The 22739-nt window shown below is 36.8% G+C and overlaps 1 protein-coding gene across 4 annotated transcripts in view; it reads right to left on the bottom strand.

Annotated features, from left to right (window-relative positions):
* Positions 1 to 8867: 8867 nt before the first annotated feature.
* The window catches only part of Septin10 (septin 10), a 44833-nt gene continuing 30961 nt past the window's right edge, over positions 8868 to 22739 (bottom strand). For 2 of the 4 annotated variants that reach the window (XM_069988663.1, XM_069988665.1), the window contains 6 exons: positions 21617 to 21713; positions 20011 to 20179; positions 16756 to 16897; positions 10392 to 10579; positions 9743 to 9897; positions 8868 to 8943 (listed from right to left, as the gene is read on the bottom strand). In XM_069988663.1, coding sequence (XP_069844764.1) covers positions 9777 to 9897; positions 10392 to 10579; positions 16756 to 16897; positions 20011 to 20179; positions 21617 to 21713 — 717 coding nt within the window. In that variant the 3' untranslated portion in view covers positions 8868 to 8943; positions 9743 to 9776. The remainder of the gene's footprint in view (positions 8944 to 9742; positions 9898 to 10391; positions 10580 to 16755; positions 16898 to 20010; positions 20180 to 21616; positions 21714 to 22739) is intronic. The other 2 variants (XM_069988664.1, XM_069988666.1) reach the window with 2 other exon arrangements.

The following is a 22739-nucleotide window of genomic DNA, read 5'->3' on the forward strand; positions in this document are numbered from 1 at the left end:
ATTCACCACTGTTTCCTTGTTGAACTTTAAGACCCTTAGGATTATTGGGATTTCCCTTCCTGCTCAACTTCTTTTAATTTTCTGTATATTCAACTCTAAAAGACACCAATTTTTTCATTCATTTGAATTTACTTCATGGTTACCATTTTCATTACCTCTGTATCAGTATTTTTAAAAAATATTCCTTAGGTGACCTTACTGTGCATTGTTTTAACTGCTAGACTAGTCTGCAGTCTTCCAATAAGTCAGACTGCCCTGGCCTCGGTTCAACCTCACTAACTCTGGAGGAATAATCTGCCCATGAGGTCAAATCTCCAAATGTTCTTTATAAACCCCCTTTTATTTGGCCAGTACATGGGCTTGAATTCTGGTCCTGGGAGCTGTCTCTGAGCCTCTCTGTGTTCGACTTGTGCTCTACCACTTTATAGTGCTACTTCCAGCTATAAACCCTTTTTTTGGATACTGTCCTTACCTACTTATAAAAACTCACCCTTGCTCTACTATGCTTACTTTTCCGGAGTGCACAAGGTTTTATTAACAATATGCTCCAGGTATTGGTGGGCTTTAATCCCAGTCATTCATGAAGTTGAGATTTGGAGGACAGCAGCTTCAGGTCAGTCCTGACAGAAAAGTTTGGGACCATCTCCAAAAATAACTGGCAAAAAGCTAGGCTTGCAGTGTGACTCAAGTGACAGACCAGCAAACACAAAGCCCTGAGTTCAAGTACATTTGACTAAAACAAACAACAAAAACATACTGCTTCTTGTACCAGAACTTTTTTCCTTTTATATATTGGATAAACTGCTCTTGCCCCTTTAAGACTTAGTCATGTCTCTGGATGCTTTCTGGAGAGCTGTGAACAGGGAGGAATGTTCACTTGGCCACATGGTCTGTTTGTTCAATGATGGCCTAGGTAACCTAAATCATTTTTGTGACCCCCTATTTCCTAGTTCAACAGGAGAAAAATAGAGTCTAAAGGCATTTATCTACCAAGCAGAGATCATATGAAGCCCTGTATTTTTTTTCCTCTTCACAGTCTATGTGCGAGAGCTTGAAACCCAGTAGAGTATATATGAAGATTAATAGCTGTTGGCCACAGGCAATTCTCTTTCATATGGGAGAAAATTTTAAACAAAAAAGACTCGTTTTATTTTGTTCAGATTTATTAATTTAAGCATCAGTGGATAATAGAACTCATTTTTTAACCTTGTACCTAAATGCTTAAGAATAAACTAGCTTTATAATGTTAAGATCTTGAACTTTATAGGGCAATAGTTTAAAACATTTTTCTTTGTAGCTCAACTCTTAAAATCTTACATGGAGTCCCAAGTATTGAAAGATAATTCGAAATTCACATTGTGGCTGAAGCAGGTGTGAGGCTTCCTTACACAAGAGTCATCAGTGGCACAAAAACCATGGTTAATCCATGGTCCTCCTGTCAATCCAGAGGCTTGGGGAGGTTGTGGCTAAGAAGATCCTGGAAGAAATCCTACCCAGGTATGGCTTCCCATCCACCATCGGGTCGGACAATGGACCGGCCTTCGTCTCAAAAGTAAGTCAGGGAGTAGCCGCGGCACTGGGGACCGATTGGAAATTGCACTGTGCTTATAGACCCCAGAGTTTAGGCAGGTAGAAAGAATGGACTCTAAAAGAGACCTTAACTAAATTGGCCTTGGAGACTGGCGCAGACTGGGTATCGCTCCTTCCTTTTGCCCTGTTTAGAGTAAGAAATTCACCCTATCAGTTTGGCTTTACTCCTTTTGAAATAATGTATGGACACCCTCAACCCATTATCCCTAGCCTTTAGACTGAATTACTTGCTGATTTGGATGATACTGAATTTCTGTGTAAGCTTGACTATTTACAGCTGGTGCATAAGAGTAAATGGCCCCAGCTTAGAGCATTATATGATTCTGCTTCTATTTCTACCCCCCATTCGTTTAGACCAGGGGACTGGGTGTTTGTTCATAGGCACAACTTGAGATCTCTGGAACCATGGTGGAAGGGACCTTATACGGTGCTACTGGCTACACCCACTGGCCTTAAAGTGGACAGCATTGCTGCTTGGATCCACTGCTCCCACACCAGACCGGCTGACCCCTTTGCCCTGGACAACCGTGGGGAAACATGGGAAGTTTCCAAGCATCCTACCCAACCACTCCGCATACACCTCAAGAAAAGAAAAATGGACTGATTGTTATTGGTATTGTTGTTTAATAGTATGGTTAAGGTCAGAGAGGGACTATACCCGTTCAAGGTCGAAAGCTGTTGGAGTTTAGTTTTGGGCCGGAGCCACAAGATTGTGTCTCAGGACCATAAGTCAAGGGGAGGAATGAAGAGTTAAAGTTTTGAGGCAGTGACCATTTATTGCTTGTTTCTAGCAGAGCAACACATGGTGGTAATCCAAACACCTGGTTGGTTGTGTCCCTTTATAATCTCTGCAAATCTTTAGCTTGGGGCTCTTCTCCTAGGCTCCGCTGTGTCAGAGTGTAGGATGAGGCCCAAGCTGCAGCCCATTTAAATAAAACCTTAAAACAGCTGTAGAGTCTGACTCTCGGTGGTCTTCTTGGGGGGGGGGGGGGGTCCTGCGACCTAGGTACAACAGTCTGTTTCCTCCATACCACATCCTCCTCCAGGATTAGGTTGAAGCTAAACAGACATCCCAGATTGATAGTTTCAACCTGTATGGCTCAGTATCATCTACAGCTGGATCCACTACTTAAGTGTGTTCTGTCTGGAGACTAGTAGTCGTAATGTATCTCCAGTCTTGAGACTTCACTGTTATTCCATCATGCTCAACACAGGGGGGTGCAGCAACATGTCTCCGGAGGTTTCAGAGCCTAGGCCTAGGAGAAAGGCTGAGATCCCCAGCTTTCAAACCCAAATCGAGCCCCATCTGCTGGAAGCAGGAAGACATACGTGCACAGAACACAGCTGTGACCAAGTATGCCTGAACATAATTCTACCTGGCCCTGCAGCTGTACTGGTTTTGGCCCTGACTGAGAGCCTGCTATACAGTCACAGTGCCTACATTTGTACATGCTTAATCTGACAGTTAGCCAGGCAGCAGTACCACTGAATACTATCCAACTTTTTTGTTTTGTTTGTTGGTGCCAGAACAATGCTTGAATTCATGGCCTAGATGTTGTCTCTTAGCTTTTTGCTCAAGGTTGATATTCTACCATTTGAGCTACAGCTCTCCTTCTGGCATTTTTGGTGCTTAGTTGGAGTTAAAAGTTTCACAGACTTTCTGCACAGGTTGGCTTTGACCCTCGATTCTCAGATATCAGTCTCCTAAGAAACTAAGATTATAGGTGTGAGCCACCAGTTCCCAATTTCTACACAATCTTTATTTAAATAACTAAAACCAATTCTTCTCTTAAGTATTCTGAAACAAATTAAAAGCAAGGCATTCTTCCAAAGTCATTCTATCAGACCGCATTATCCTTATATCAGTATCAGATAATGTAATTAGCAAAGAAAATTATAGACCAACATCCTGATGTAAAAATTCTTAACAAAATTTAGCAAACTAAAGCCAATAATATAAAGATTATACATCATAATTAAGTGGGATTTATGCCAGTGAGGCAAGGCTAGTTCAGCATCTCATCAAAAAATGAAGAACAAAACCAAACGATCACTCCAACAGATGGAGAAAAAGCACTTAAACAAATTGTTTAAATAGGGATACAGGTGGACCTATTGCAACAATGAGATGTACAAGTCGTTATGTTGAAAAATGAACTTTACAACCTTTGCAATGGGTGTGTGTGTGGGGGGGAAGGAGATGGAAAGGGATGGGAAGGGATGAAGGGGAAACAAAGGAGGAGGCAACAATGCTTGATAAGAAATGTACTCATTATCTTGCCGCCCATGTAATTGTAACCCCTCTGTATGGTATTTTCACACACAAAAAAAATCCAACATCACTTCATGAATTTTTGCAACAAAACTAGAACTGTATCTCAGCACAAGGCCACATATGACAAACTTACAATTGGTATAATTTGAAAGAGAAAAAAGCTGAAAACATTTCTGTTAAGATCTAGAACTCTTGGTACTCTTACTCAACACAGTAATGGAAATTCTAACCTGAATAATTAGGCAACAGAAATAAAAGGTCTCCAATATGAAATATGGAATAGGTCAAACTATTCCTGGAGATGCCATGTATATATCCACCCCCCAAAAAAACCCTGTTAGAAATGGCAAGCAAATTCAGTTTTTATACCAATAGTAAACTAGCTGCAAAAGAAACCAAGCAAGCATCAAATGTATAATAGTTGCAAAACCCTCCAAAACGTAGGAACAAATTTAACCGAGGGAATGAAAGCATAAAAATACTATAAAACATTAAAACACACACACAAATGGAAAAAAACTACATATTTATGGATTAGTATCAATATTATTGATATTTCCATACTACCTAAAACCATCTACAGATTTAATTTAAGCCCTATCAAAAATGAATGATACTCCTTCACAGAAATAGCAAAGGCAGTATTAAAATTCACATGGAACCACAATCCTAAACAAAAAGAACAAATGTGGAGTCATGAGCATTTTACTCCAAAACATACTAAAAAGACATAGAAACCAAAGCAGCACAATACAAGCATAAAACCGAACAATACACACCAATAAAACAGATCAACCAGAAATAACTCATGTACTCACAGCCACCCGATTTTATTGTTGTTAATAAAAACAGCAAGACTATCCATTGGTGAAGGGAAGTCTCCTTTAGTCAATGTGCCAAGGAAAACTGGATATCCAAATGAAGAAGAAGGAATCTATATCCTTATCATTTACCATAGATACAAAAATCAACATTAGAAAAATACTTTGCTTGAAATCACAAAAACACTGTGGGGGGGGGGGGCAGAGAACCGCTGTAGTGCAATAGTCTTGGCAAAGATTTTTTTAATATGATTCTAAAAGCACATATGAGATAACCAAAGTACAACAACAAAGCAAGCAAAAAAATCCAGTTTAAAAATGAGCAAAGGAGGCAGCAACAATGCTTGATAAGAAATGTACTCATTACTTTGCCCATGTAATTGTAACCTCGCTGTACGGTATTTTCACAATAAAAAAAAATGAGCAAAGAACAACTTCTCTAGCCTTAAATGAAATGCAAATCGAAACCACATTCAGATTCTACCTCACCCCAGTTAGAATGGCTATAATCAAGAAACCTAACAACAACAGATGCTGGAGGGGATGTGGCCAAAAGGGAACCCTATTGCATTGTTTGTGGGAGTGTAAACTTGTTCAACCACTGTGGAAAGCAGTATGGAGGTTCCTCAAAAGACTCTACATAGAACTCCCCTATGACACAGCAATCGCACTTTTGGGCATTTATCCAAATGATCACTAATAAGGCCAAACTAAAGCTACCAGCACAACTATGTTTATCACAGCATTATTCACCATAGCTAAGATATGGAACCAACCCAGATGCCTCTCAGTAGATGAATGGATCAAGAAAATGTGATGTACATATATATATATATATATATATGTATGATATATATATATATATATGTATGTACACACACACACACACACACAAAATGGAATTTTAAGCCTCCATCAGAAAGAATGACACAGCCCCCATTTGTTAGGAAATGGAAAGACTTGGAAAAAATTATCTATTAAGTGAAGTAATCTAGGCCCAAAGAAACATAGGTCCCATGGTTTCCCTTATTTGCAATTATTAGTATATGTCTAGAACAAGCAGAAAAGGTCAAAAGCTATGTTCATATGACTACACAAGATGATGTTAAGTGAAATGAACCCCAAGATAGGGACACAAGAGGTTTTATCTTTCTTGCTGTTTTTTTTTATTGTACTTATAATGTACTATGTGTTTTTTTTTTTTGTTTCTTTTGTATGTTCTTCTCCCATGGTACAACTCCTGTTTTCACTGTATTTGATTCCCATGCTCTGCATCTTGTATATACATTTTTCTAATTTGGGGAGGGGAAGGGAAATAACAAAATGCTGAAACAAGGATACAGGTTGACCCACTGTAACAATGAGATGTACAAGACACTATGTTGAAAATGAACATACAATGAACTTTGGGGGGTAGGGGAGGGAAGGGATGGCAGGAGAAAAACAAAGGAGGGGGTAACAATGCTTGATAGGAAAGGTACTCATTACCTTACTCATGTAACTGTAACCCTTCTGTACAGTATTTTTACAATAAGTGAAGTAATCCAGGCCCAAAGAAACATAGGTCTCATGGTTTCTCTTATTTGCAATAAGTAGTATATGTCTGAGACAAGCAGAAAAGGTCAGATAAGATTATGTTAAGCGAAATGAACCCCAAGATAAGGACACAGTGAGTTTTTTTCTTTCTTGCTATTGCTTCTAACATATTTAAGGTACCACATGGATTTTTTTGTTGCTTTGTATGTCCCTTCCTCACAGTATAACCCCTGTTTTCACTGTATTTGATGTTGCTATAATTTCGGGAGGGAAAGGGAAAAAACAAATTGTTTAAACAGGGATACAGGTTGACCCATTGCAACAATGAGATGTACAAGACACTATGTCAAAAAATGAACTTTACAATTTAGGCTGGAGAGGGGAGGGAGAGGGGGGGAGTGTAGTTGTGGAGATGGGAGGGAAGTGATGGGAGGGGAAAAACAAAGGAGGAGGCAAGTTGCTTGATAAGAAATGTACTCATTACCTTTCTCATGTGATTGTAACCCCTCTGTACAGTATCTTTACAATAAAAATATATATTAAAAATGAACAAAGTCAACAAGGAGGGGGTAAGAATGCTTGACAAGAAATGTACTTATTACCTTGCTCATGTAACTCTAACCCCTCTGTATAGCATCTTTACAATAAAAAAAAATAATGAGAAAAGGATCTAGATAAACATTTTCAAAAGAAATGCCCAAGTCCAGAGTTCAAGGCCCAGGACCTGAAAGAAAAAGTCCATTTCTATCAAAAGAGGGAATACAACTTATTAATAAGCCCATGTAAAAATATCAACATCACTAATCATTGAAGAAATATAATTCAGAAGTACAACATGATATTGTACCTCACTCTCGTTAGTGTGGATGTAGTAAGAGAGGAACTCACATTACTATTTGTGGAAATGTATGTTATGATAGTCATTATAGAAATGATTTTCTCAAAAATAAATACTAGGAACAGAACTCCATAAATACAATATACACTGCAGCAATATGAGTGGAACTGGAGGACATTATGTTAAGTGAAGTCAGGCACAGAAAGACAAATGCAACATGTTCTTACACATCTGTGGAAGCTAAAAGAGTTGGTCTTAGAAAAGTAAAGAATAGAAGATTTACTAGAGGTTAAGAATGGGATGGGGAAAGGATAGAGGATAGTAATGGATACTGGTATGAAGATGAATAGGAAGAATAACTTCTAGTATTTTATAGCACAGTAAGACAACTATGGTTGACAACAATTATGTGCATATTTTTAAATATTAGAGATGACTTCGAATAATTACAATATAAAAATGATAAAGGCCATCACTTTGATGAGATCTCCTCATTGTGTAAACAAGTACTGAAATATTTCACCGTGCTCCATAAAAGTGTAAATAATATGTCAAATCAGAAAAGTTAACCATGTGCAGTGGCTCAAACCTGTAATCCTAGCTATTTGGGAGGTAGAGTTCAGGGGATCTTGGATCAAGGACACTAAGAGCATAAAAGTTTTCAAGACTCCAACTCAAACAATGGCTGAGTACAGTTGTGCATACTAATCATCCCAGGAACAAAGAAAGTACAAATAGGATTAAAGCCTAGACTTGTCCAAGGGCTGAGTTGTTCAATTGGTAGAACATCTGCTTAGTAAGCACTAGGCCTTGAATTTAAACTCCAGTACCATAAAAGAACAAAAAAAAAAAAAAAAAAGAAAAAGTGGAGGAGGAGGAACAGAGAAAAAAATTAAAAGTTAAAGTAATTTAACATGCCTTAATAAATATATAGATATATTTCATTTGCCAAATGTGTCAGTTTTATTTAGAATATTTAAGTACAAAACATGAAAATCTATATGCTTCTGGCATTAAAAAAAGTTAGGAACCATTAAAACATAGGTTATTAAAGTATTGAATGCAAATATTCCTTGAAATATAAAATCACATGTTATATATTTAATATTCAGACATTCAGTTATATTCTTAAGAAATATTTTAATAAAAATGACTCAATTTTACTATTTTCTCCTAGAAAGAGATTCAAATGAGTACTTAAGATATAATAATAAAAATAATGTAATACAACCAGGTTCAAAGATACTTTAACACTAGATAAAAGGGTTTAAATACCTGGATATTTTAACTTCTAAGCATATTATGTTTCATCACAGCAATATTTCAAACACAGTAAGGCCTAAAAAGATATCATGTTATATAATTTGACAAAAAAGCCAACTGGGTAATTCTATCACAAATTAAAAAGTTGTATAAAACTTGAGAGGTTAAGAGTTTAGCTCTATAATACACCCCAAAACTTATTCCCCAATTTTTTGTTTAATATATGCAAAAAAGACAGGATGAGCCTGGAATAGAAATGCAATCATAGAGCCATAGTATGAAGGAGCTGTGTATTTTCACTGGCACAGTTGCTCTTTTGATATAAAGCATGGCAAAGAGACAAGAACTTGGCAGCAGCACAAGAGACATATAGCCATGGCAAAAACAGCGACTCATAGATTTCAAACAACAGTGAATATGTAAGAAAATGCACTCTGGCTTAGTACTGACCTTATACTTTAAAATAGTTTCCAAAAATGTTACTATGCCCAGTTGTCAAACAGAGGTTTGGGATAAAGCAAATAAAAACTAGAAAATCAACACATACTTATAATTTTTTAATAACTTTTGCTTGTGATGACTTCTTTGCTCTTGAACTCCTATGTTACATGTAATTAAAGCTGGAAAAAGATAAAAAGACCTCTTGATTAGTAACATATTTATGAAAAAGCAAATATACTTCTAATATATGATAGCTTTGAGAACAGAAAGAAAATACAACAAAGAACCTACCAAACAATTTTCTTTTTTGTGTGTGGAAAACCAGCTCACATTTAATTGTGATACTTAAAATTTGTACAAGCTTTTAACAGCTGCTCTCCTACCCCACAGGATTGAGGATGAATTTGAGCTTACAACACTATGTACTTGGCTTTTAATTTGTAAACAAAAGCATGGCTTTCAGGACAGCACGAAAACAATTTTTACAAGATAAATTGTCTTCAAAATATAGGAAAAATTGGAAAATGTAATTTTAGTAACTCTGGATTAAGATGAAGGGGAAAGAAAGTTAAAAGATCCTTTAGCAAGTACAATTCTAAGCATTTTGGGAAGCAGTAATAAATTATATTTATTGTTTATCTTTTGAGATCCAAAGTTTAAATCAAACATCACTATTATACCAACATTCATTCTTTCAACAAATAATTTCATAGAATACAGGCACGAAGAAAAAAAGCCTTGTTCTGTGTAGAACACAGGAGGACATAATACTGTTAAGGCAGAGGCAGGTACAGGAAACAGGAAGAGACCAAAAATGGAACATTTTGAGCTGAACAAATCATGATAAATTTCACTCCATGCAAATGAGTGAACAGACAAAAGATATTTTAAGTAGTAGAAAAAAATGAGGAACACAGAATAGAAGGAAAATATCAAAAAGAAAAACTTATTGTCTAAAACTTTGATTTTAACACATACCAAAACCTACAAGCTTGAGATTATCATCCAATTGCTACTCATGCTGCCCCCTTGTATTGTAGCCCTCTCTACTTGCATCTGCATCATAACGTCCATCATTGGTTTCACAAGCTCTGACATCAAAGCACAGGAGTTCCAATCGATAGCCTGGTTCCCTTATTAAAATAAAAATTCTCACAAAATCAATGATCAGTAGAACTGTTTTTTTAGAAATGAGCCTAAGAACTAGGGGTTATTTATAGTATATTATGTCCATGATTCCCAACAAAGTGCTTATCTTCTACTGAGACATAAAATATAAAATAACTCATGGTAGGTCAGCAATCATTAGCTGTGTACTTAAGCAATGGTGGACTATGTAGCAAGAGCAGTCAATTGTTTCCCCAGCTAACTGACTTTTTAACTATGATATATTTTCATATTACTCATTCACTCACTTTGGTAAACACTAAGCACCTAGCATGTGCCAGGTGTTGTTCTAGCTATTGAGAAAACTGTACAGCAGAGGGACAAGGTCTGTGCTCACAAGGAGCTGCCATGTTAGCCTCAGGAGTAAGGAAGCAAGGAAACAGAATGAGGAAGATCAAACAGGGCAAGGCGACAGGAGGTTAAGTGACAGGGCCAAAAAGATGGTTACTAGGACTCTTACTTCTTACGATCCTTCTCCTTTCTCACTGTGGCACTTGATGCCATAAAGGACTGGCTTTGGAATATCTCAGAGGTAGCTTTCTTTTTAGCGAAAGCAACTGTTTCTTCTTCCAAAATTCTTCTTTTTTCTTCAAGTCTCATTCGTTCTTCTTGATGAGCTCTCTTAAGGTGCTCAAATTTGGCCTGCAGCTGTGAAACAAGTGCAGTTCCCATGATTGGCACAATGTGGCAGTATACACATAGAAATGAGCTTTGTTTGGCAACATACTAATTCCCACCAGAAGTCATTTTTATGCTCAAGTAAAAGCAAATGATATGGAATTACCATGGTAACTTTAATTATAAATGGGTTCTCATAGAAAAAAATGCTTTAACTGAATGCATTAAAAACCATAGCCCATGAACAAAAATTCTTATAGGATTTTTTTTTTGGCTTTATATTTTATCCACAAAACCTTTTTTTTTTTTTTTTTTTTTTTTTTTCCCAGTCCATGCTCAATAAAAATAAGGGACATAAAAATACAGAAAAAAATTATCAACCAGGAAAAAAAAACTTTTTTTTTTTGTCGGTCATGGGGCTTGAACTCTGGACCTGGGCACTGTCCCTCAGCTCTTCAGGTCAAGGCAAGCACTCTACCACTTGAGCCACAGCACCACTTCTGGTTTTCTGGTGGTTAATTGGAGATAAGAGTCTCACTGACTTTCCTGCCTGGGCTGGCTTTGAACTGTGATCCTCAGATCTCTGCCTCCTGAGTAGCTAGGATTACAGGCATGAGCCACCGCCCCAGCTCTTTTTAAAATAAAGATAACATGGATACAGAAAAAGGTTTTGAGAAGTGTATTGTTTGTAAAACTCTATCAGAAAACATCATTATTTATATGAAACACCTAAACCATAATTGATTTTTTTGCATACTCACTCAACAACTTTTTGAAATTTAAACTAAATAAATTGTAAGTTTGGAGAAAGTATTATCTATAAAATACTCACTGCGGTAAAACTTATACTATAGTGGGTTAAAGAAGCCTAAAAAATCCAGTAGAGATAAAATAAGAAAAAATTGGCAATACATACTCAATGTAGCTGTGGGAGACCAGCATATGCTGCTGTAAAATATGATGAAAAAAGTAGATGTAGGTGAGCTCTCCTCCCTACCTGTGTTTTTAAAAGTAGGAGAGACATATCATGAGGAGATTGGCTCAAGAAAAATCTCAATTAACAAGGTTTACAAACTGGCCTTCATCTGCTATTCTCCAAGTTGCCCATTAGAGGCTCAAAGTCATGTCACTTATCTCAAAATTTACTGCTTTTTGTGGAAAGTATTATAGAAGCTGAAATTCAAAGTCACTTTAGAACTACCACACAGTACAGTTTTAACACGCAATATCAGTGGACTCAATTCTCTAATCAAAAGACAGAGAGGGTTGAGTTATATTAAAAGACACAACACTTGTATCTGACAAAAACAATAGGAGTAAGCCAGGCACTGGTGGCTCAAGCCTGTAATTCTAGCTACTCAGGAGGCTGAGATCTGAGGATTGAGGTTTGAAGCCAGTCCAAATTAGTGTCAAAACAAAAGCTAGAAGTAGAGCTGTGGCTCAGGTGGTAGGGCACTAGCCTTGCACAAAAAGGCTAAAGGACAATGCCCAGGCCTTGAGTTCAAACCTGAGTATCAGAACAAAAACAAACAACAAAAACAAATAATAGGGGTTTATGGTAAAAGACTGGTAGAAAGTCTTCTTCCAAGCAAACAGATCCAAAATCTGGCAGTAGTAGTTATACTGGTATCCAATAACGTACATTTTAAATCAAAACCAGAAAAGTCAAAGATGGTCACTTCATATTAGTAAAGAGAACTCTCTATCAAGGAGATGTAAGTAACAATTCTTTACATCTATGCACCAAATGTCAGGCCACCCAACTTTAACAAACACTATTGAGACATAACACACACAGGCCCTAACACAATAATAATTGGAGACTTTAACATGCATTTTTACCAATACAGGTCAACCAGACAAAAACTCAACAAAGAAACCTCAGATTTAAATAACACCATAGAACTACTGGATCCAACAGATATCTACAGAATATTTTACCTAGTAACTTCACAGTACTCATTCTTCTTAGCAGCCCAGGAAATAATCTCCAGAACAGATCATATTCTAGCACATAAAGCAAGTCTCAGCAAAACCATTCATTACTGTGGTAATTCCAAGGGTTTTAGAAGCTGTGTGCCAGGAAATAGAGAGGAAGACCAAATATATATTTCTTATTATAAATCACAATAATACAATGCAAACAAGACAAAAATATCCCCACATCTACAGCCATCTGATTTTTTTTTAAGATAGCCTCTTCAACAAATGAAGCTGGGAAAATCGGATATCCACAGGCAAAAGACTGAAACTGGATTCCTAACTCTCCACATGAACTAATATAAATTCAAAGTGAATCAAAGACTTTAATGTAAAAACTGAAACATTGGAACTACTACTGGAAAAGAGTAGGACAAATACTGGAACATATTGACATAGCCAGAAACATTCCAAATAAAACTCTAGTGCTCAGTTAAACAGATCAAAGGATTGACAATTGAGATTGGATCAAGCCAGAAAGCTTCTGCACTTCAAAGGATTTAGTCACTAAGCTAAAAAGAAAGTCTACAGAACGGAAAAAAAATTTTGCCAGCTATATGTCTAACCAGAATATATATGATCCAAAAACTGAACTGTCATAGTCAATAATCCAATTAGTAAATGGGCAACTAAGCTGAACTACAAATAGTCAATAAATACATGAAGAAATCCTCAGCATCTTGGCCATAAAGGAAATGCAAATTCAAAACAACACTTACTTTAGTCAAAATGGCCATCATCAAGAATATAAACAAAGGCTAATGAGGATACAGGAAAAGGGAATACTAATACAATGTTGGTGCAAATGGAAGTTGGGGCAATATAGTAGATGGAAGTCAGTATGGAGATGACTAAAACAAAACAAAACAAAAAAACTAGAACTACTCTATAATCCTGAGATACTATCTTTTCGCATTTTATCTTAAAGCTTGCAAATCACAATACAATAAAGTCACCTGAATACCCATGTTCATCACAGCACTACTCTCAGTAGTGAACTAGTATAAGGAAAAGTACAAGCCCAAATGCCTTACAACTGAATAATGGGCCAAGAAAATACAAAATAGAATTAGGAAACTTGAGTGGAGGATGGGATAGATGGAAAGGTGGGAGAGGTGGCACTGCTCATTGTACACATGAAGCAACATGTTAAATTGAGCCCCTTTGAACAACCATTTGAGGATAATAAAAAGAGGGGGGGAAGAATGTAATGCATTGTTGCTTGGTGCCCCCTATACTAGCTGTCTAATTTTTTTAAACCTATTACTAAAAAAATTTTAAAAAGACAAAACAATGTTTACCTAACAGAACATTCTGAATTAATGTAATTGTTTCCTGGGTCATTTTATGTATTAGTGTATAACTTGTCTAACATGACTGACTATAAGTCCATAGCTGCAGTAATAATCTCATTACAGATTGTAGGACAAAATGATCCCTGGACTCTAAAGAAATGAAACAAATGCTCTCCCTTGATCCATTTTTTTTAAGGCAACTGTTATTTTAGGTTCTTAACAGTGGTATCAGGAGTACCTGACTCCATGATATCCAGTGGTCTTACTGGGAATTATACCAGAAAAAAAAAATCACTGTTCCTTGGCTGGAAGGAACTCCAGTAGATCATCCAGAAGATGTACTTAAGATGTGGTCACCCTGTATACTGATGTAGGAGCTTTCACAAGCATCATGTGAAAGCTCAGAGTTGAGTATGAGGAAGAATGCAGGCTAACCTTGTTCAATGGTGGCTTGCCTTAAAATTAATCAAGGGGGCTAAAGAATGCGGCTCAGTGGTAGAGTGCTTGCCTTGCATGCATGAGGCCCTGGGTTTGATTCCTCTGCACCAGATAAGCAAAAAGAAAAAAGCCGGAAGTGGTGCTGTGGCTCAAGTTGTAGAGCACTAGCCTTGCACTGAAGAACTGAGGGACAGCGCCCAGGCCCAGAGTTCAGGCCCCGCAACAAACAACAACAAAAATAATAATCAAAGAAACTAAGTGGGCTTCATATGAATCAGCAATATGCCATGCCTGCCAACAATTTAAGCAGAACATCAAAAAACTAAAGATAATTTTTGTCCTTTGATCTGAGTAAGATAAACATGAGACTAATATTTTCAGTTCTGGGTACCAACCAAACAAATATTCATATAAAATATAAGATATGAGTTTTAAAAAGAATGTTATATGATAATATTTCACTTAAAAGCAGATAATGAAGATAGAAATCAAAGAGAACCACAATCTACTACAAATCATGAAATAGGTTCTAAATATGCAGTAGGTCATTCCGTGGGCCAGAGAATTGTAAGGCTGAAACAGATGATTAAGACGGTTACCTTGTATATCCCCTGTTGTCACTGTATTTGATTTCGGTACCCTGGTACTGCATATATGTTTATTTGAATTAAAGAAGGAAAGGGGAACAACAGAATGGTGAGACAAAGGACAAGGGGGGAAACTAATGCAACAGCAATATACACAAGACAATATGTTGGAAATGATTTGTACAACTTGTGGGGAGGACTGAGAGGGATGAGGGACAGTAGGAGAAAAATCAGAGAAGTGGTAACAAGTTTGACAAGAAATGTACTTATTATCTTACTTATGTAACTATAGCCCCACTGTACATCATCTTGATAATAAAAAATAGCCAAAAAAAAAGAAAGGTGACCTTTTCAGAGAAGCATTAGCTCCTTAGTATTTGCTTATTCAAATGGCTCCTATTTTGAAAAAAGATTAATGATAAGTATGTGTGCTTAAAGAGTAAGATTGCCCTCATGGTGATTCAGACCAGTGGGGTACAGGATTTGGTTATTAGAGCTCAATGGTAGACAGCTATAGATGAAGCCATAGATTTAAGGATTAAATTAGGGGTAGGGTGAGAGGAAGGAAGACAAAAGAACAAAATCAAGTTATTGGTATAAGGAGCCCCACACTCTCTGGGCATATGTGCATCTCTATAATGTGGGAGAGGAGAGCAGTGTAAAGAGTGAAACTCGGGAAAGGAGCCTTTGGGAAATTATTTGTATTGAGCACATATTCTTCCCTTAGTAATGATTTACAAAAGACTTTTTTTTTGTCAGTTGTGGGGCCTGAACCCTGGGCATGGGCACTGTCCCTCAGCTCTCCAGCTCAAGGCTAGCACTCTACCACTTGAGCCATATTGCCACTTCTGGCATTTTCTGCTTATACAAATAATTTCTCTAATTATTTATATTGAAGCTACATTTTGATATGTACACTAAAGTATGTTGAAAGATTACAGTAAGGGAGTTTCATATATCATTAATGAGGGTAACTAAAATTTCCAAAATGAGAAAGCTTTTGTGAAAAATATTTTTAAATAGTGTTGAGAAAATGGCAACCATATTAATTTTCTTAGGTATGATGAGATTCACTACACTTTTGTTGTCTAAACTTTTCCAAAATAAAATATCAAAATTCAAATTATAATATAAATTAGACTATTGCTACTTTTACAAAACTACTTCCTGTAATGTTCATTTAATATGTACTGTAAGTACCATAAGCAATCTGACCTCAACTTGAATGTGACCATTTCCTTAATTATCACTATTGGGTTAGATTGACAGGTCATAAAAAAAAAAAAAGAAAAACTTAACTGGAATGAAAAACAAAATCAGTGCTTGAAGAACTAGGAGTAAAGAAAATTGGAAGTTCACTAATGATGTTTTCTTGTTTCAGGCAATTCCTCAAAGTCATCTAGACTATTTAACTCTATTCAGAAGAAAGCTATTTCACAGCTTTTACAGTTACCTAATTAATAAAAACAACAACTTCCATAACTCTAAAACAAACTTTATTAAACTACATCCTAATGGTTATATTTAATGCTACTCTTTAATAACTTCTTTCCTTAAAAGTCTTTGTAAGGGCTGGGAAGGTAGCTCAGTGGTATAGTGCTTGCCTTGCAAGGATGAGGCCCTACATTTGATTCCTTAGCACCACATAAGCAGAAAAAGCCAGAAGTGGTGCTATGGCTCAAGTGGTAGAGTGCTAGCCTTGAGCTGGAGAGCTGAGGGACAGTAAAAAGTATTTTGTAAATCATTACTAATGGAAGAAAATTTGCTCAAAAGCAAAATTTTAATTGGATTTCAGGCTATGAGTTCTTTGAATGACTTGAAAATAGATACTTTTAAAATGACACTTCATGTCTCAACTACATAGGGCATCTAAAAAATGTAAGCCATATCAAACCACCATACTTGCCTCTCTCTCTGCTTCTTTCAATATAGCTTCTTTCTCCTTTACTCGTTGTACAAACATCTGCTTCATCTCTTCTTCCTTCCTCTGACGTTCACCATAGAATTCATGTCTTTTAGCTTCGTAAGTCTCCTGAAGACTAAAAATTCTAGTTTTAAAAAGATGATATAACAAAGCTATAAAACCTTATAGATCTTATTTAACCTCAGATAAGCAGAACTATGTACCAGTATCTTCTGACAAATCTGAAACATGCTCACTACCTACCCATCTCCTTATAGGAACTTTTTTTTTTTTTTTTATTACTTCTAACCACTGAGATACAGTCTGACAAAACAATCACTCAGGTTCAGGTCGAGTCCTAAATAAGAGATGGAAACATGACCTAAATTCAGCCTATAAACACTTCTTGGTTTATGAATTATAAATGCAATAGGCTGGCAAGAATTTCATTAGTTCATTTACTCTACCGCTAGACTCAAACTAATTTCTACTGTGTTTAGTTTTGACTCTGTAAGTTTTGATCTATGTCCTCTATGTTGCTCTTTGTCTTTAACAACTCATAAGTCTTGATTTCTATTCATGTATAGCATAAAGCTGACCCTCAACTGCTTCACACTGGATTCTAACACATACCATTGCTATTTTCCTTGCTCTTCCATCCTCATCTCAGTATCTTACCTGCCCATTGGGCTGACAAATTTAATTGACAAACAAGGCTGTTTCTGGGGCACCTGTCTTTGCAGATGGGCTTTTTCCTCCAAGCAGTCTTCATATGACTCTTAAGTGTGTTCCTTTGATCCAGCCTTTCTCCACTGAGTACTAGATAAGCACTTAAAGATGCATTGAAGATACCTATCTGACATTGTCACTTGGATGTCAGTACCCCCACTGAACAAAACAGCTATAGGTCTTAAAGGGCCTAACCATCTACCTACCCAATGAAAACATAAATCTAGGATAAAAACAGTCTCATAGCACTTTCTCAAGTCTCCTGTTTTTCTCCCTTTTTATATCTAAGAAATCAATAAATTCCAATTTCACATTTTATATTTACATTTACATTCACATTTACATTTATATGTCCAGTTCTCTTTACTTTAAATGTCACAGCTTTGGTTCAAGAAATATTCTCCTAGTTATTTCAATGCCTTCTTCATATTATTAGTGATTAAAAAACATAACTATAGTATCTCTCCTAAGACAACTTTGTCTTCCTTTAGGATAGAGTATAAAGTCCTCACTAGATCTTCTGTGCTGTAACTCCTACCCACCTGCTTAATCAAGCTTTTACTACCCCAGCAACTACTTGTCCCTGCTATGATCTTCCAGAGTCTTCCATTCTTTCTCTACCTTCAGGCTTTTGCATATGCTTTGATCTGTTCTTCCCAATTATTATAGCTCAAATAGTCACTGCCTTAAGGAAGTCTTCATTAATTTTCCAGCTTAAACTAGAATCCCTGACTCCACCTTATACTTTTTGTAACTTCCCTTTGCTGCACACAAGTGTTATTTACCATGTAATCTCCAGTTCCATTTTGAGTCCTTTGTACAGCTTGTAAATTTCATGAGAGTCAAATGTGATTGAAGCACTGATTGCACTCTCTCTTGCTCATTCCTGTTGTGTGTACTCTAGGTATGTGCTAATAGCCAGGAAAATGACTAAAGTGGAATGTAAAAGGAATTCTTACTCTCAGAACTCAAAAGACTGTTTACCCTAAAGATTTCCTCCAAGCAAATGCTTTCCTCCAAGCAAATGATGTTTTAGAATTCTATATCAAATAAGATTTAATGAAAGGATTAAGATTTTCTGTGAACATGTCTTTAAAAATATCAGTGATATCACCATAAAAATTATCAAAGAAGTTTATAGTAACACTGAATGTTCTAGAATATTACATTAAATCAAATTTGATTTAGTACACAAAGGATTAAAATTTCACATGAACAGGTCTTTTTAAAAAGTCAAGAATATAGTACCATATAAAATTACCAAATAAGTTCATAAAAACACTGAATGCTCTAATCATTGAACAAGAAGCTTTGTAGGTCCTAAAATTCTCAAGAGTATATTATATTATTATAAGAAATAATTTGTTCTGAGACTCCCTGCAAGTGCTTTCATTCTTTCCTACAAAATGCTTGGCTAAGTTTCAATCCTTCCAAAACTTTTTCAAGGCTAAATGCCTACTGATGTTTTAGGTCATTAATATCATTTGTGAGCAAATGATTAGTGTGTGGTTAAAGTTACATGTACTTCCATCTGTTTCACATAAATACAAAGATAAAACCAAATAATGAGGGTTTTCCTTCAGTTACTGATGAGAGCATGTATTGAAATTATGGCTTCCTCTCTCTCTATTCAACTACTTTTGAGTCAGAACTTAAAGACCTTTCAGAAGCAACAGGTTTAAAGGGATCGGAGAAGCACATTATTCTTTGTCAAATGAGTCTACCTCATAGTGTTGGGAGATTTCCAAAATCACATTCCCATCCTTCTGGATACATAAAAGAGGTATAATTTTCAAGTTGAACTGTGGTTCACATCTGTAATCCTAGCTACTAAGGAGGCTGAGATCTGAGGATCAGAGTTAGAAGCCAGCCTGTGCAGAAAAGTCCATAAGACTTTTATCTCCAGTTAACCCACCAAAAGGCCAGAGGTGGAGATGTGATTCAAGTGGAAGAGAACCAAGCCTTGAGAACAAAAACTAATGGTAAGGACCCTGGCCCTGAGCTCAGTTTGGGCATTAAAAACCAACAAACAGCCTCACTGACCTCTAACAATGCAGAATCATATAAATTTAAACCATTAAAAACTTAGCTAGGTGCTGATTGTTCATGGTTCAAAGCTGACCAGGGCAGGAAAGTCTGTGAAACTTCTTTCTTTTTTCTGTCCGGTCGTGGGGCCTGAACTCTGGGCCTGGGCGCTGACCCTCAGCTCTTCAACTCGAGGCTAGCACTCTACCACTTGAGCCACAGCATCACTTCCTGCTTTTTTCTTTTTTTGCTTATGTGGTGCTGAAGAATCGAACCCAGGGCCTTATGCATGCAAGGCAAGTGCTCTATCACTGAATCACCTTCCCAGCCCCTGTGAAACTTTTATCTCCAATTAACCACCAAAATTCTGGAAATGGAACTATAACTCAAGTGGTAGAGTGCTAGCCTTGAGCAAAAAAAAGCTCAGGCCTTGAGTTCAAGCCCCAGTACCAGCACAAAGAGAGAGAGAGAGTTAGAATCCTCTACCTTCCTCTTTCCCCTTACCTGATGGGCTTATTCTCTGGGCTCATATCATTAAAGCCCATCTCCTCTAGTTTGCAACGCCTGTACAGCTCATAGTGCCTAGCGTGAGTTTGTTCCCGCAGATCTTCCATGTTTGTACATATGAGCATTTCCCGCAGCTTTACAAAGTCACAGTGGTTTTCATTTTCCACTAGACAGAAAAAGTAAGAAAAGATCAATGCTAGTTTTTAACTTCAGGAACATAATAGTATAAGTTGAATAAACAGATAAATGAAATTAATAGCAAAATGCTCAATCAGACTAACAGCTACTACTTATATCATACAAGTAACCTCAGAAGAAACTCTTACATTCTACAATGTATTATAGGCAATGTTAATTAACAGAGTGGGGGATTTGCTTTAAATTTAGTTGCCAGAGAATAATGCTAAATAGCAAAGAAATATCTTTTATTATGTTCCCATATGTTTGAGTTACTTCACTAATACTTTGTGAGTAGTTCACAAAATCATACTGAATACATTTCACATAGTGCTTTATAAAAAGCATATGATATTAATCCCCTTTAAAGTAATAAACTGCAAACTTAAGAATACTATTTATGGGCTGAGAAGGTGGCTCAGTGGTAGAGTGCTTGCCTTGCAAGCATGAGGCCCTGGGTTTCCTCAGCACCACATAAGCAAAAAGAAAAAAGCCGGAAGTGGTGCTGTGGCTCAAGTGGTAGAGCACTAGCCTTGAGCTGAAGAGCTGAGGGACAGCGCCCAGGCCCAGAGTTCAGGCCCTATGACCGGACCCAAAAAAAAAAAAAAAAAAAAAACATTAAAAAAAAAAATAAAGAATACTATTTATGTAGGCTGTAATAATCGCTTCCTTTTTTCTGTAATATAGCATTTATGAACCTGTGTTAAATATTAAAAATTAGTGATTACACTTACATGGTTCCTATGGTTATCAGAAGACTAAAAATAAATACACGCTATCATGACCAATAGTCTTTAGTGTGTTTACCTATTTATTTACTCATTCATTTACTTTTTTGTTTATATGAGACAAGTTTCATTCTGTTGCCAAGGCTACTTCAACTTCCAAAATAGCTGGAAGGAATACCATGCTCAGCTCTTATTCTATATAATAAATGCAAAAAAGTATTAGAGTTTCCTCAATATTTTGCCTTTTAAAAAGTTAAGCTGGGGTGCAGGTGGCTCATAATTGTAATCCTAGCTACTCAGAAGGCTGAGATCTGAGAATTGTGGTTCAAAGCCAGCCTGGGCAGGAAAGTCCATGAGACTTTTATCTCCAGTAGACTACCAAAAAAAAAAAGTCAGAAGTGGAGCTGTGGCTCAAGTGATAGAGCACTAGCCTTGAGCAAAAAGCTCAGGGATAATGCTCAGGCCCTTTTAAATCCCCAAGACTGGCGTGCACGCGCGCGGGCGCGCGCGCACACACACACACACACACACGCACACGCACGCACACGTGCACACTCAGCTACTCATGGAGGTACACACTTGCAATCCTAGCAAGCAGGAGGATAAGGTGGAAGCACTGCAGGTTCTGGGTCAATACACAGTAAGATCCTGTCTCCAAAAACAACCACAACAAAAAAGTCATCATGTATCTCATTTACCTTGTACAATACCCCAAGGGTATTGGCGAGCTCTGACCATCTTATTTCCAACTTTTATCTCATCCATACTTCCTACAACAGCAAATGGCAAATGTCCCTGAAAAAAGAACCATAATATATATTTTATTTTCTCATGCCAATGCAATAATTGATTAGCTCAAAAATTATAAGAGAAAAATTCATTAAATAACCATCTACTAAAATCAAATGGGCTTCCTTCCATGCCTCAAGATTTAAAACTTGGCTTTGGGTATGTACTAGCTATTCTACAAGAGTTATTTTGGGGGTTCTATAAAGAAAATATCTATTGAGCATTTCCCACTACAAAGCATTATGTTATTGGGAATACAAAAAAATATTTTAGGGTAGCAGTTAGTTTCCATCAATTATTTTTATTATAAAAAAAGAAGGGGTAGAGAGCTTGCCTTGCATGCATGAGGCCCTGGGTTCAATTCCTCAGCAACCACATAAGCAAAAAAGAAAAAAAGCCGGAAATGGCGCTGTGGCTCAAGTGGTAGAGCGCTAGCCTTGAGCTGAAGAGCTGAGGGACAGTGCCCAGGCCCAGAGTTCAGGCCCCACGACCGGACCCAAAAAAAAAAAAAAAAAAAAAAAAAAAACAAAGAAAAAGTTGAAGAAATTACATGGATATATAGTCTAGACATCTGCATTTATAGTATGTACATTTGTAAGGTACTCATTTCAAATAATACAAAAAGTACATATGGTACTAGTATAAAATAATACATAAGTTTCAAGTTGATGCTGGTAAAACACATGCTATACAATTTAAGAGGCAAGAGATTACAGGGAGTATGGAAATATAATGTAAATAAAATTAGGAAGTATGGGTTTTAGTCAAATGAAATCAAGTATAAAGAATGGGCTAGGAGCCGGTGCTGGTCTCACGCCTGTAATCCTAGCTACTCAGGAGACTGAGATTTGAGGACTGCAGTTCAAAGCCAACCCAGGCAGGAAAGTCTGTGAGATTCTTATCTCAATTAACCACCAGAAAACTGGAAGTGGCACTGTAGCTCAAGTGGTAGAGGTCTCGCCTTTAGCTGAAGAGCTCAGGGACAGCGCCCAGGCCCAGAGTTCAAGCCACACAACCAAAAAACAAAAAAAT

This window comes from Dipodomys merriami, unplaced genomic scaffold, assembly GCF_024711535.1.
Source record: "Dipodomys merriami isolate MVZ:Mamm:240054 unplaced genomic scaffold, mDipMer1.0.p SCAF_36, whole genome shotgun sequence".
NCBI classification, from domain to species: Eukaryota; Metazoa; Chordata; class Mammalia; order Rodentia; family Heteromyidae; genus Dipodomys; species Dipodomys merriami.